The 11,085-nt window shown below is 39.0% G+C and overlaps 3 protein-coding genes across 3 annotated transcripts; 1 reads left to right on the forward strand and 2 right to left on the reverse strand.

Annotated features, from left to right (window-relative positions):
- Positions 1–3: 3 nt before the first annotated feature.
- On the forward strand, positions 4–841 carry LOC110753884 (uncharacterized). The gene is made up of 2 exons (XM_021954866.2): positions 4–159; positions 248–841. Exons 1-2 carry the CDS (start codon positions 120–122, stop codon positions 733–735), a joined length of 528 nt encoding a protein of 175 aa, XP_021810558.1. The 5' UTR covers positions 4–119; the 3' UTR covers positions 736–841.
- On the reverse strand, positions 803–3,918 carry EMB3147 (Acyl-carrier-protein S-malonyltransferase). Its single transcript, XM_021954865.2, has 10 exons — positions 3,507–3,918; positions 3,157–3,242; positions 2,973–3,039; positions 2,620–2,762; positions 2,216–2,264; positions 1,975–2,112; positions 1,790–1,870; positions 1,485–1,661; positions 1,317–1,403; positions 803–1,219 (listed from the first exon to the last, which is right to left on the reverse strand). The coding sequence occupies exons 1-10, from the start codon at positions 3,774–3,776 to the stop codon at positions 1,157–1,159; spliced, it is 1,161 nt and encodes a 386-aa protein (XP_021810557.1). The 5' UTR covers positions 3,777–3,918; the 3' UTR covers positions 803–1,156.
- A 301-nt stretch (positions 3,919–4,219) lies between these two features.
- Positions 4,220–7,687, reverse strand: SLP1 (Calcineurin-like metallo-phosphoesterase superfamily protein). Its single transcript, XM_021954820.2, has 9 exons — positions 7,318–7,687; positions 6,586–6,686; positions 6,333–6,446; positions 5,857–6,069; positions 5,633–5,768; positions 5,323–5,504; positions 4,957–5,045; positions 4,790–4,859; positions 4,220–4,640 (listed from the first exon to the last, which is right to left on the reverse strand). Exons 1-9 carry the CDS (start codon positions 7,514–7,516, stop codon positions 4,554–4,556), a joined length of 1,191 nt encoding a protein of 396 aa, XP_021810512.2. The 5' UTR covers positions 7,517–7,687; the 3' UTR covers positions 4,220–4,553.
- Positions 7,688–11,085: the final 3,398 nt, after the last annotated feature.

Raw genomic sequence — 11,085 nt, forward strand, 5'->3', positions numbered from 1 at the left:
TTTTCTTTACATTTTGTGTTTTAATTTTTTCTGATTTCTGGTTTTATTTATATTCGTGGTTTCACCAAAGCGCTCTCACTCACTTCTTAGATTCTTGGGTTCTCTAGAAGACTGAAAGCATGAACGCTACAGCTCCAGCTGATCCTGATTTCATCGAAGGTTTCAGTTTTATGTTTCTTTTTTTATTTGTTTTCTCTCCAACCATTGTGATTAATTGTTAATTAATTATGCGTTTTGTGGTTTTCAGTTACGGACTACCTCAACGGAAGCGATTCGGACACGAACATCGATGAGGACGAAGTGGCCGGCGAGTACTACCAGCCAGTCTCCGCCGTCGATTCCGAAGATGAAGATCAGAGCAGAAACGACACCGTCTCGATCCACCCGCAGCAGCAGCAGGTGATCTCCAACGGCGTGACTGTGAATCAGGTACAGAGAGGGATTTCGTCTCTCCGCCTAAACGACAACGTCGAGGGTTCTAATAACATGAGCATGAGCATGAGCAGCGAAGACGAAGAAGACGAAGAGGAGGAGGAGGCTTCTGATTCGGCGATAATGAGGGCGTTCAGAGAAGACGAGAATCGCAGAAATGCGCCGTTGCCGCCGGAGAACGCGACGAGGGTTAGGGAGGCGATGCGGGGAATTTCCTTCGCCGGAATGCCTCCCCCTTGGGCTGATCGGGTCCCCGAGGGCAACTTGATAGATCGCATTCGCCAACTCCGGCGCCCGGTTTGAATTGGATTGGAAATTATCAAATCACTGGATTTGCATGTTACCAGTCCATGAAATGTAGAACAATCTATGAAATATAAATAATTTATCAATCATGTTCATTTCATCACATTTCTATGTGACAACAACAACTTAGTATTCAGCAATTCACATAATTCTGAGGCAATCTACAAAAATCGAAATTTTCAGCTTATGCACTGCTACATTGATTGATAGAAGCTTACATTGAGAAGAAACCAAACTTTATTATACTGAAAATAGGATTTCTAATCACCTAAAAAAACTCTAAAGAGTAGTAAACTGTTGAAAATATTTGGCCGAAAAAGCTGCTTCTTCCCATGGTCCTCCCTCAACTGCCGCCATGGGCAAATGTACCACCACATGGTAACTGGATATCATTGAAGCCACATCTCCGGTTGCCTTTTCACGAGGCAATGTTCTCAATCTCTGCACTTCTCTCCATTCTCTTCACAATGCCAGCTATAACCTGATACATGATTCAAACAAACTCAGAATCCAAGAAAGGCTACAGAGCCAAGTGATATGTGTGTGTACATCGAGGCGTTTGGTACAATGATTTATACCTTTCCAGGTCCCAATTCGTAGCTCTTCTTCAGCCCCTTGCTAAGGAGAGTCTTGACAGTCGTTTCCCATTGAACAGGGGAAGTCACCTGTGGTTTTGAGTTTAAGGTCCAAATCAATATTCTTGCTCGTGAGATGTGATGGGGAGGACAAAATTCTGGCTAGCTTACCTGACGAGCCAATATTTTCTTAATCGTCTCGGGATCTGAGTGTGGTTGTGCGTCAACATTGGAGATAACTGGTATTCTTGGTGTTCTGATCTGCGTTACTGCCAATTTAGCTTCCAATCTTGATACAGCAGGTTCCATAAAACTAGTGTGGAAAGCGCCAGCAACAGCTAGTCGAACCTGAGCATGAAGTGAATGGGGGAGGAGGGGGTTCGTCATCAAAAATTAATTGAAGAAGAATGGAATTGCATCAAAAATTAATTGAAGAAGAATGGAATTGCATCTAAGTAGGAAATGAAGAGTGGTACCGTCATTCGGGCCTTGAATGACTTTGCTTTGGCCTCTACTGCTTCCACTCCTTTCACACCACCAGATACAGCGTAATTACCCTACAACAACAGAATCATTCCATGCCATGGTCAAACATTTTGTTAAGATGAATTAAGAACCAATCATCTAGTTAGGCTTACTAAGTTGGATTTGAAGTCCTTACAGTACATAGATAATTTGCAATCTGAACTTTGTTAGCATCATCGACCTCTTGATTGGCTGCATCACACAACTGTTGAACCTTGTCTGAGTCCAACCCTATGACACTGACCATGGCACTTTTGGCAGCATCGGCAGCTTCCTGAAGGAAGTCATAAAAAGGAAGCATGTAAGTGTCATAGATTATGCACTTATTCCCCACAGGAACATGAATCATAGAAAACCGTGCACAACTATAAAGTTACCTGCATGGCTTCTCCCCTCAGTTTGACCAGGTTGAGCCCATCCTCAAAGCTTACATATTGAATCAAGTCAACAAATAGGGAAGATTAGCACAAGAAGATAGCCACTACAGAAGATCACACAAATGCAATAATTCTGCTGTCTTCTACTAATACATTAATCTGCTATCCTAAACCAAGTAAACAATGAAAATGGCGGTTCATCTCCCCTATATTATAAACATGGAAGGGCAGCATCTGAACAGTTGAATTCCTTGTGGCCCAGTAAACTTAAATGAGATCACTAAGCTAACAGATCAAAGGAGAAATTTTACTTGTGCATAATTTCATCGGCACATCCTTAATTCAATATGAAACCTAAAATACAGTAGGAAAGATAGCATATCTTGCTCAGTTGGATGGCTCACCTGAATGACCCAGCAAATGCTAGAGCAGTATATTCTCCCAAACTTAGGCCACATGTGACATCAACAGAATCAATGATCTGCTGGCCTCCATCACGTGCACGAAGTAACTCAACAGCAGCTAGACTTGTGACATAAATAGCTGGCTGCAAAGTAGTAGTGGATACTAATCAATGACTATCACAAGAAAATCTCATCCTTGAACATTTGACATAGAAAAACATAATTGCTCCATGCCAACCCAGAAAATCAATGACTATCAAGTGAAAATCTGAAACGCATCATGGAGTTAAAAACCCTATCTGTGTAGCATTGCTTATAAAGTTAAAAACAGTTAATTCAGGTGATACTCATACCTGGCTTATAACAGTTGAATCTAGCTTCTCTTTTGGTCCATTGATACAAACATCCAAAAGATCAAACCTGCACACAACAGACACATTAAATCACTCATGAAAACCATCTTCCATATACCGAAAGAAAGTGATTATATCTGAGCTGAACAAAAAAAAAATAATGAAATAACTGTATGAATGCTACCCTAAAATATCGTTTGCTTTCTTGTATAACTCCGCAGCAGCAGGCACGCTTTGAGCTTCCCTTCCCATTCCAACTGCTTGCGCACCCTGTGTTGCAAAAAACAGCAGAGCATTAACAAAATTCAGCTCAATTCAGAACTAAGAAGTCTCTATCTTTAGAAATTTCAAACAAGAAACGCATAGGAAAAGACAAAATTCAACTATCCAATTACAGCCCAAATTGCAAATTTTTCGTAACAAACTGAGAATGAAATTTTGACAGCAATTTCAAAATTAGAATGACTATCTGAGCAGTAAAGTAACGACATTGTTCAAGTTAAAGAAAGGAAATGGCGGGAGCAACGAACTCACTTGACCAGGGAAGAGGAAAGCGAAGTTGGGCTTGTAATCAGCGAACAAGGCATCGCTTTGCAGAGTCTGCGATCCAACGGAGGCGGTCATGGAAACCCTAGATCGCCCGAGGCTCCGGATACCGAGCGGGGCTCCTTTTCCATTTCGGAGCCCCGAAACGGAGGAGGAGTTGAGAGAGATGGAGGGGAGGGCGAGAGAGGCGGTCATGGTGGGGAGGGAGCTGAGCAGGATAAGAGGGTGGTGAAGGTTAAGCCTGAGGAAGGCGTGCATATAAATGAAGTGCAGGCAGATTGAGTGATATAGTGCGCAGGGGGTGTGTTGAGGTTAGCGGAGTTTACGAAGGTGGACGTTGGACATCAAAATCAAAGAGACACCGGCCAACTGCTTTTTAGATTTTCCGTCTTGTTTTGGTCATAAATAAATATTAAATTTACATTTTTTGGATTGACTCTTTAAAATTAAGGATGAGCTCCTTCTTTAAAAGAAAAAATATATATTAAAAGAAAATTACACATGTCAAAATCACATTGATTGTAAAGATGAGCTCCTCCTCAATTTTAAAAAGCCAAACTTTTTCCTTCATATTATGTATGAAACCGGAATTAATAACCCACGAGGCAATGTCACGGTCGCACAGAAAAATTTCTCTCATTGTGGGAGTATCAGGCACATGAGTTTCTTCCTATTTCATTACAATCCAAAATTTTCTGTACTAAAAAAAAAATTAAATCTTCTTGTGATTAACAATATAAAGTCAACAATGGAAATAACTAAATTACATCTCCAAATCTCTGGTTAAAGTAACAATATATGCAGCTATCGTTCATTTTTAATCTTACAGTAAAACCAAAAGGAATTCGCTTGAAGCAAGAATAAAAAGTTGGTGTGGGGGTATCATATACAAAGGCTGCTTTTCCCTCTATTTTTCTGCTCTGTTTGCTTCTGCTTTTAAGATGGTCAAAAATGGTGTTACTCCTTTATCGTCGTTGAAGTTATCTTCTTTTGTATAAACAATGTGAGCCATTGAAACAAGAAGTTTGCTTGTCTCTATATAAAATCGACAACCTGAGATTCACTGGACGTCTCCCTTTTGCTTCTTATAACTCTTGCTTTATTGTCTTTGATTTCAAGAACCTGCAAAACATAGTCAAATTACATATTCGATTACCTTCGTTGCTGTTAAGCATTCAAGAAACCGGCATCTGATATTAACGCATGGAAGCAATTGAACTTAAGATTTTTAAGAGAGTATAAATAGATTTAGCCACTAAATTTTAGTTTACCTCTGGTCTTGAATTAAGAACTCCACTGGACATCCCTACATCGATCCTCCATATGCTGCAATTGTATTTACTGCAGGGAAGAATCCACAACTTCAGAGCTGAATCTACAAAAGATGAGGACTACGATAACCCTTTCATTTTACCTAAAAGAAGGTTTGGGATCATACCAATTTGCTCCTGTAGTTTGAGGAGTATGCCCCACCACCATTGCCTTAGCACCAACGGCGTGTAGCGTCTCTTCAAGAATAGAATGTATCTGACAGATGATTTAAATTTCAAAAGCTCAATCTTGACTCTCAATCTCATTAGAAGAAGAGGATGGATTTATATGAAAGTGAATAATAAATTCTGAAACTAGACTGTCCCATTTTCAATACAATGTCCAATTGGATCCAATATTAAGGGAAACAAATATTCAACACAGCAATGAAATCTGCTGGCGGTTCTTTTGAATTCTAATCAAATTATTTCACTCCGAGTATCAAAGAAACAGAATAAGAAAAAGGGAATCCAAACCATTGCTATCTACTTGCCTGGTTGTTCTGATAGTCATCTAATTCTGAAGTATCTCTCGAGTATAAGCGGTTCCAGACTACACTGTCATAGCCCCTGGTGGCTATGAAAGGGAAATGAGGGTTGTCAGACTCATCACTGTCACTGAGGCCTCTCATCCAGTGAGATACTTCCCTGTTCATCCTCTCTACGCCATATGCAACTGCGGAAGGACCAAGACTCCTATCAGGTGATGCAAACAAGAAATATATAAAGCTTCTTCTCTAAAACTTTCAACAGCCAATGACACAAGAAAACCAAATTTGTTCAGATTGTAGGCACTCTTTTTACCATGGTTAGGAATAAGACCACCATGACAGAAGACCCAGTCATTAACCTTAAGAACAACAGCATGCCGTGCTAACTCGCATGCCAATGGACCACCTGGTCTTAGAAGGATTGATCTGGCAATCACACCCTTTTGCCTCTGTCCTAATATTTGGAAAACTTTATCAGACGCAACATTAAAATAGTAAATGGAGAAGAATAAAAAGTGAAACAGAGGATTTCAGTACCCTCACTAGATTCCATGGATCCCAATGATTTAGGGGCATTTTCCTGTCTTCCTTCAGCTGTTTAGAGACACCAGTCCAGCCAACAAAAGCTTCTTCCCAGTCATCTCTATTGTCATCCAAGTATTCCAGGAAATCAATACACTCATCAAATCCTCCAGTTTCCACGTATCTAAAATCCCCTTCCACATTCATAGTCTCATGATTCCCATTGACCTACAACATTACAAAGAGCAGGATCAACAAAACTTGATTCAGAAACAATCTACGTATACGATTCTCAAATTTGCACCAAAATAATCTAATAATTAATGCACGGTTTGGTGCATTGTCATCTTGCAAACCAGTCTATATGAAACCAGTATCTCACAATTGCCTAAACACATTCCTCAAACATCAAATCACCTACAAAAAATCTAGTAATTAAAGCATCTGATAACTTTTTCCAACAATGCAGATTTTCCAATTGCCACGCAAACCTGAAAAACTGCTCCACCTTCATCTTTTGCCTGTATATCCAAGGATCGGAGCAAGGACAAAATAGCTATTTCATCTTCACCTCGATCAAGTATATCTCCAAGCTGAATCAATACCTATGTCACAAAGGAAACAGATTTATCCTCATGTTCTTCAAAAGTTGGTAGTTTCACAAACAGAAAGACCAACTTTGTGCCTAGTGAAGACAACTGCAAGAACCTTAACTACTCTGAACTAAGCCAATTAAAGGTATACCGTTTCTCCACCAGTCCATAAGTCCTGACCATCAGGACTCAGCACAGCAGCCATCTCAAGTGCACATCTTGTTTGGTCAAGGTCTCCATGCAGATCCCCAACTGTATAATTTATGCCACACAAAGGCATAAACATTTATAGATAAATAAAAAAAGCTATACTGGTAAGCCTACAACCTCATAAGGAAATGCACCAAAATTACAGTCATTACAGAGAAGTTTTCAGCAGGAACAAGGAACTGGTATATATATATATATTTTAAGTACAAGCCATGGTCTAAACTACAGGGAAGGGGATTTCTCCCACACACACAAATAAGATGCCATAGGGATTCAAACATGAGACCTCTAGTCTGCAAGTCAAGGCCCTTTTCTACGAGTCGTTGGCAGGAACTGGTACTTTAATTAGCTAGGATTGACCATATGTGAATGACAAAACCTCCCTCATGGCATGAAATTTATATGGAAACTGAATGATCATGGAAATTTCAATGCATTCTACACTTCGAATTTGCAAATCCAATAACAAAACTGAACATGAATTCAACTTCAATGCAACAGTTTAAACAAATAGTGACAACCCAACTGCTAAAATCTAAATTCAAATGCAACAGCAACAGTTAAATAAACAACAAAGAAGAAGAGAAAACGCAAAAATATGGTTTTTTTTCTTCCACAAACTAATAAATGTTTATACAAAAAACATAGAAAAGGAAATACAAAGAATACGAACCAGCGACAATTCGGCGACCAGGAGCAGAAACATAGGTGGGTGGGTTTCCACTGACAACTATGGGCTTTGAGGTTTCTCCTTTGCTGCCATAATAACTATTAATGTTGAGAGAATTAGAAGAAGGTGAAGGAGCCTCTGAGAGTTTGGGGGGTTGGGAAGGTGGAGGCAGAGGCAACGAGTTCAGACAGAGCGAAGCCATTGCTTGGGAATGTCAATGACTCAGTGAGTCAGTGGCCATTCATATTGCTTGCTAGCTATAACTTTTTTTTCTCATTTGGTTTTAATGGGCATAAATAAGAAAAGCCCATTTTCCTTTTCTCTCAGCCAAGTATTTGGTATATCTTCTTCTTCTAAATTCTGCTTTTTCTTTTCAACTTGTGCTTTGTCTTCTTTTTTCTTTTTCTTTTTTCTGTCTGAAGCACTAGATACTATCAACCACTGTAAGGACATGAAGATACAGGTAGAATTTTAAATTGTTGAGTTGGTTTAGGCCCAATAGAGTGTTCCAGACTTAACCCAACTAGCAACCACTGTAAGGACATGAAGATGGGCTGTCCATTGAAGCTATGCCAATGGTCCTTCCAGACCAGGTTCTTTCATCCTCAGCTTTGCTATTAAAATCCAGACCCAAAAAAGAAGCCCATTTAAAATGACCAACATGCTCAGACACTACTCACATCACATGCATCCAGACACTACTCGTAAGAGACATTGTGGCATTGCAAAGGGGTTTGTAGCTCAAGCTGTTAAGAACAATTATCTTATCTTTGCATATGAGATCATGTGTTTGAATCTTCCCTTCTTCAATATCGCTGATATATAAAATAAATAAAAAAAGTTGGCACTAGAACTGAGTGGGGAACAAGACATAATCCATTCAATGGATGCAACCCCCGACATATCCCATCTCAAAGTGAAAAATCCAACCAATGAAAGATTCACATATCTTCAATGAATAGTGAGAATGTCACGTTATTATCTTGGGGATCAAAACCCTAATGCAAGTACCCACTACCCAATCTAATCACAAGCATTATAAAGCTGCAGATGTGAGAGGTAAAAAATGTTCACTATAGTCTCTGGATAGCTCATATTATATATATGTGGTGAGGAGGAATCAAGAATCCACTGTATATTTGGTGGTCCTGGATTTCTCTTATCAAATCAAATTATGCAGCATACCTACCTGTTGGCCCTCCACTTCAAACCTTAAAAATTTGCCCATCACAGGAAGCACAGTCTTAACCTTAAATTCAACCAAAAAAGTTTACTTGGGGTGAGAAATGACACCCAAATGGGTCAAATCTTATACTTCTCTAAACCTTAAATCTTCAAAGTTATACAAGTTTAAGTTCATACGTACTCAAGTGTATGATAGAATTCAACTCAAATTTGTATAACTTTGAAGATTGCGTGATAGAATTTGGAGTATACAACGCAAAACCAAGTATGTAAAGTTAGGTGTGAGCTTCATAGTATGAGCCAACAAGAAGAAGACAAGTGAAATGAAAAGTTGAAAGTTGAAAGTTGAAACAACATGGGAAGCGCAAAAGAGGGCATGAAAGAGGGGCTGCCACAATATGTCTATGTCTAGTCTTTGCAGAGGAAAAACACATACAAGCAAAGCAAGGTGATAGATGGGTCGCCTTTTTTTGCCAAACTTGGATTTCGAGGGTGATTGGCAAAAGAAAGAAACTAAAGATAAGATATTGCATGTCACATAATGACTTAACTAACCCCTACCTCGTCTCTCAGTGACACCTGTCAACTGTAGGTACCTCCTCCTCCTCCTCCAATACGTACGTCCAGTCACAATCAATTGACGTACGTACGTACGCATGCATTCGTCTAGGTTTTAGAATTGTTCAGGGCAACAGTCCGGCCATCACACCCTAATACTATTTGATGAACCTTCAGTCACTATAGCGGGTTTTACCATTTCTTCTTCTTCTTTTTTTTTAAATTATTTGGGTGATTGGCCAAAGAGAGAAAAAAGCATCAATTGGGTTGGCTGGTAACCGGTAAAAAATGCAAGAATGAGAGTGTAAATTTTCACGACTGTCGTGTCGTGCCCGCTTCGAGCTCTCAACCCACAGGATCAACCCCAGAAAAAGAAAAATTGTATTGAGAATATATGCATTGCACAATTTAAAGAGACTTTTGTGATTACTTTTTAAGTTGCTTTCAATTTCCATAATAAATATGTTTAGGAGTAGGATTTCCAAATCGGCACAGATTTAATTTATATTGTTATGGGAAGCCTTTTGTGTTGTCGGCTAGCAATCAACATGGTTTATTGTTAATCTTGTTATTAAAATATAAGCCTCTTACTCTCATAACACGGTTTATTGTTAAATGTTGTTATTAAAATCTAAATCTCTTATTTTAAATATGTCGTCCAAAGATCTTAGTGACAAAACTTAAGATCCATTTCAAGAATGACGGCACTCTAATCATGGGAAAAAGTGGTCAAATAACGCCATGAAAAGAGATTTTATTTCCATTATTCATTGGGATTTGCATAATCAAAGAATTATTGAGAAGTTCGAAAATTGCAATTGGAAGGTACCTCTGAGAAAACCAAAATTAAAATAATATAATATAAATAGGAGTTGACAATAAATTGTTTGACTCTTGAATTGCATGGGGCATTACAGAAAGGACCACCCCAAAAAGGCCCCAACCATGAATTTGAGGGTAGAGAGGTAGGGGACCCGGCGCCTGATCCGGATCAACCGGTTCATGTATTCGAGTGGGAGGGCAAATATATGAAGAAATTGTCGGGGAGGACCCCTCCACTCCACCTGACCCAACCCAACCCAACCCAACCCAAGTTCATCAAAACAAGGCTTATCTTGTCTAATTTCTTGACAAATAAATGGTGTACTAAGCCACTAGTTAACATTGTTCTTATCTATATATGCGAGGATCTTTCGTACCACTTCATTCTTAATTTAATAGAGAATTCAAACTCAACGTCGTTAAGCCATATTGTCCTATGGTTGCTTTTCTCATGATTATTCTACAATATTTAGGTAGAGATGATTCAAATGTTTGGAGCAAAATTATTTACCATCTTAATCCATTGAATGAGTCAAATTTTAGAGCTAATAGTATTTTAATATGCACTTTTATTTTTTGTGAGCGAGACCCATGGTTAATGCAACAAACTAAATTGAAATTTCAATTATTAATCGGCTTGGATAAAATTAAAAAAATATATATTGGGTTTGAGTAAAATCAAATTGTCAGTGGGTATATATGCTGCAACAGAGGGAGGGGGCCATACTAGGGATGAACCCCGTGACCCACACGTGGAAATAATATATAAAAATGGGAATATATAATAAGGTTTGATGTGACTGAGGCACACAAATACAAATGGGCAGGGCTTGCCGACTAAAGTTTAAATTGGTCAAAACACCTTTTGAAGTTATGAGAATATAATGCCAGCTGATGATCTGAAATTCACCCGTGTCTGCTGCTCCTCCTGCGGCTTCTAAATAAAAAGTCCAGCCTCCAGCCAACCTTCAGCCTTGCCAGCCCATTTTCATTATTAGTTGATCCTTCCATATGTAATGATCAAGATTAACTAATATAAATATTGACATTTCAACCAATAGACAAGTGTGTGTGCTTCCATTTGTCAAAAAGTCAAGTTTCAAATCCAATTCCAGCAACCAACTGAGATGCTGAGATGCTGAGATGCTGAGATGCTGAGATGCTGAGATGGGTGGATGCAGATTCATTATTATAATGATTTGTGTC

Source organism: Prunus avium, chromosome 6 (assembly GCF_965620075.1).
Source record: "Prunus avium chromosome 6, drPruAviu1.hap1.1, whole genome shotgun sequence".
NCBI lineage: Eukaryota > Viridiplantae > Streptophyta > Magnoliopsida > Rosales > Rosaceae > Prunus > Prunus avium.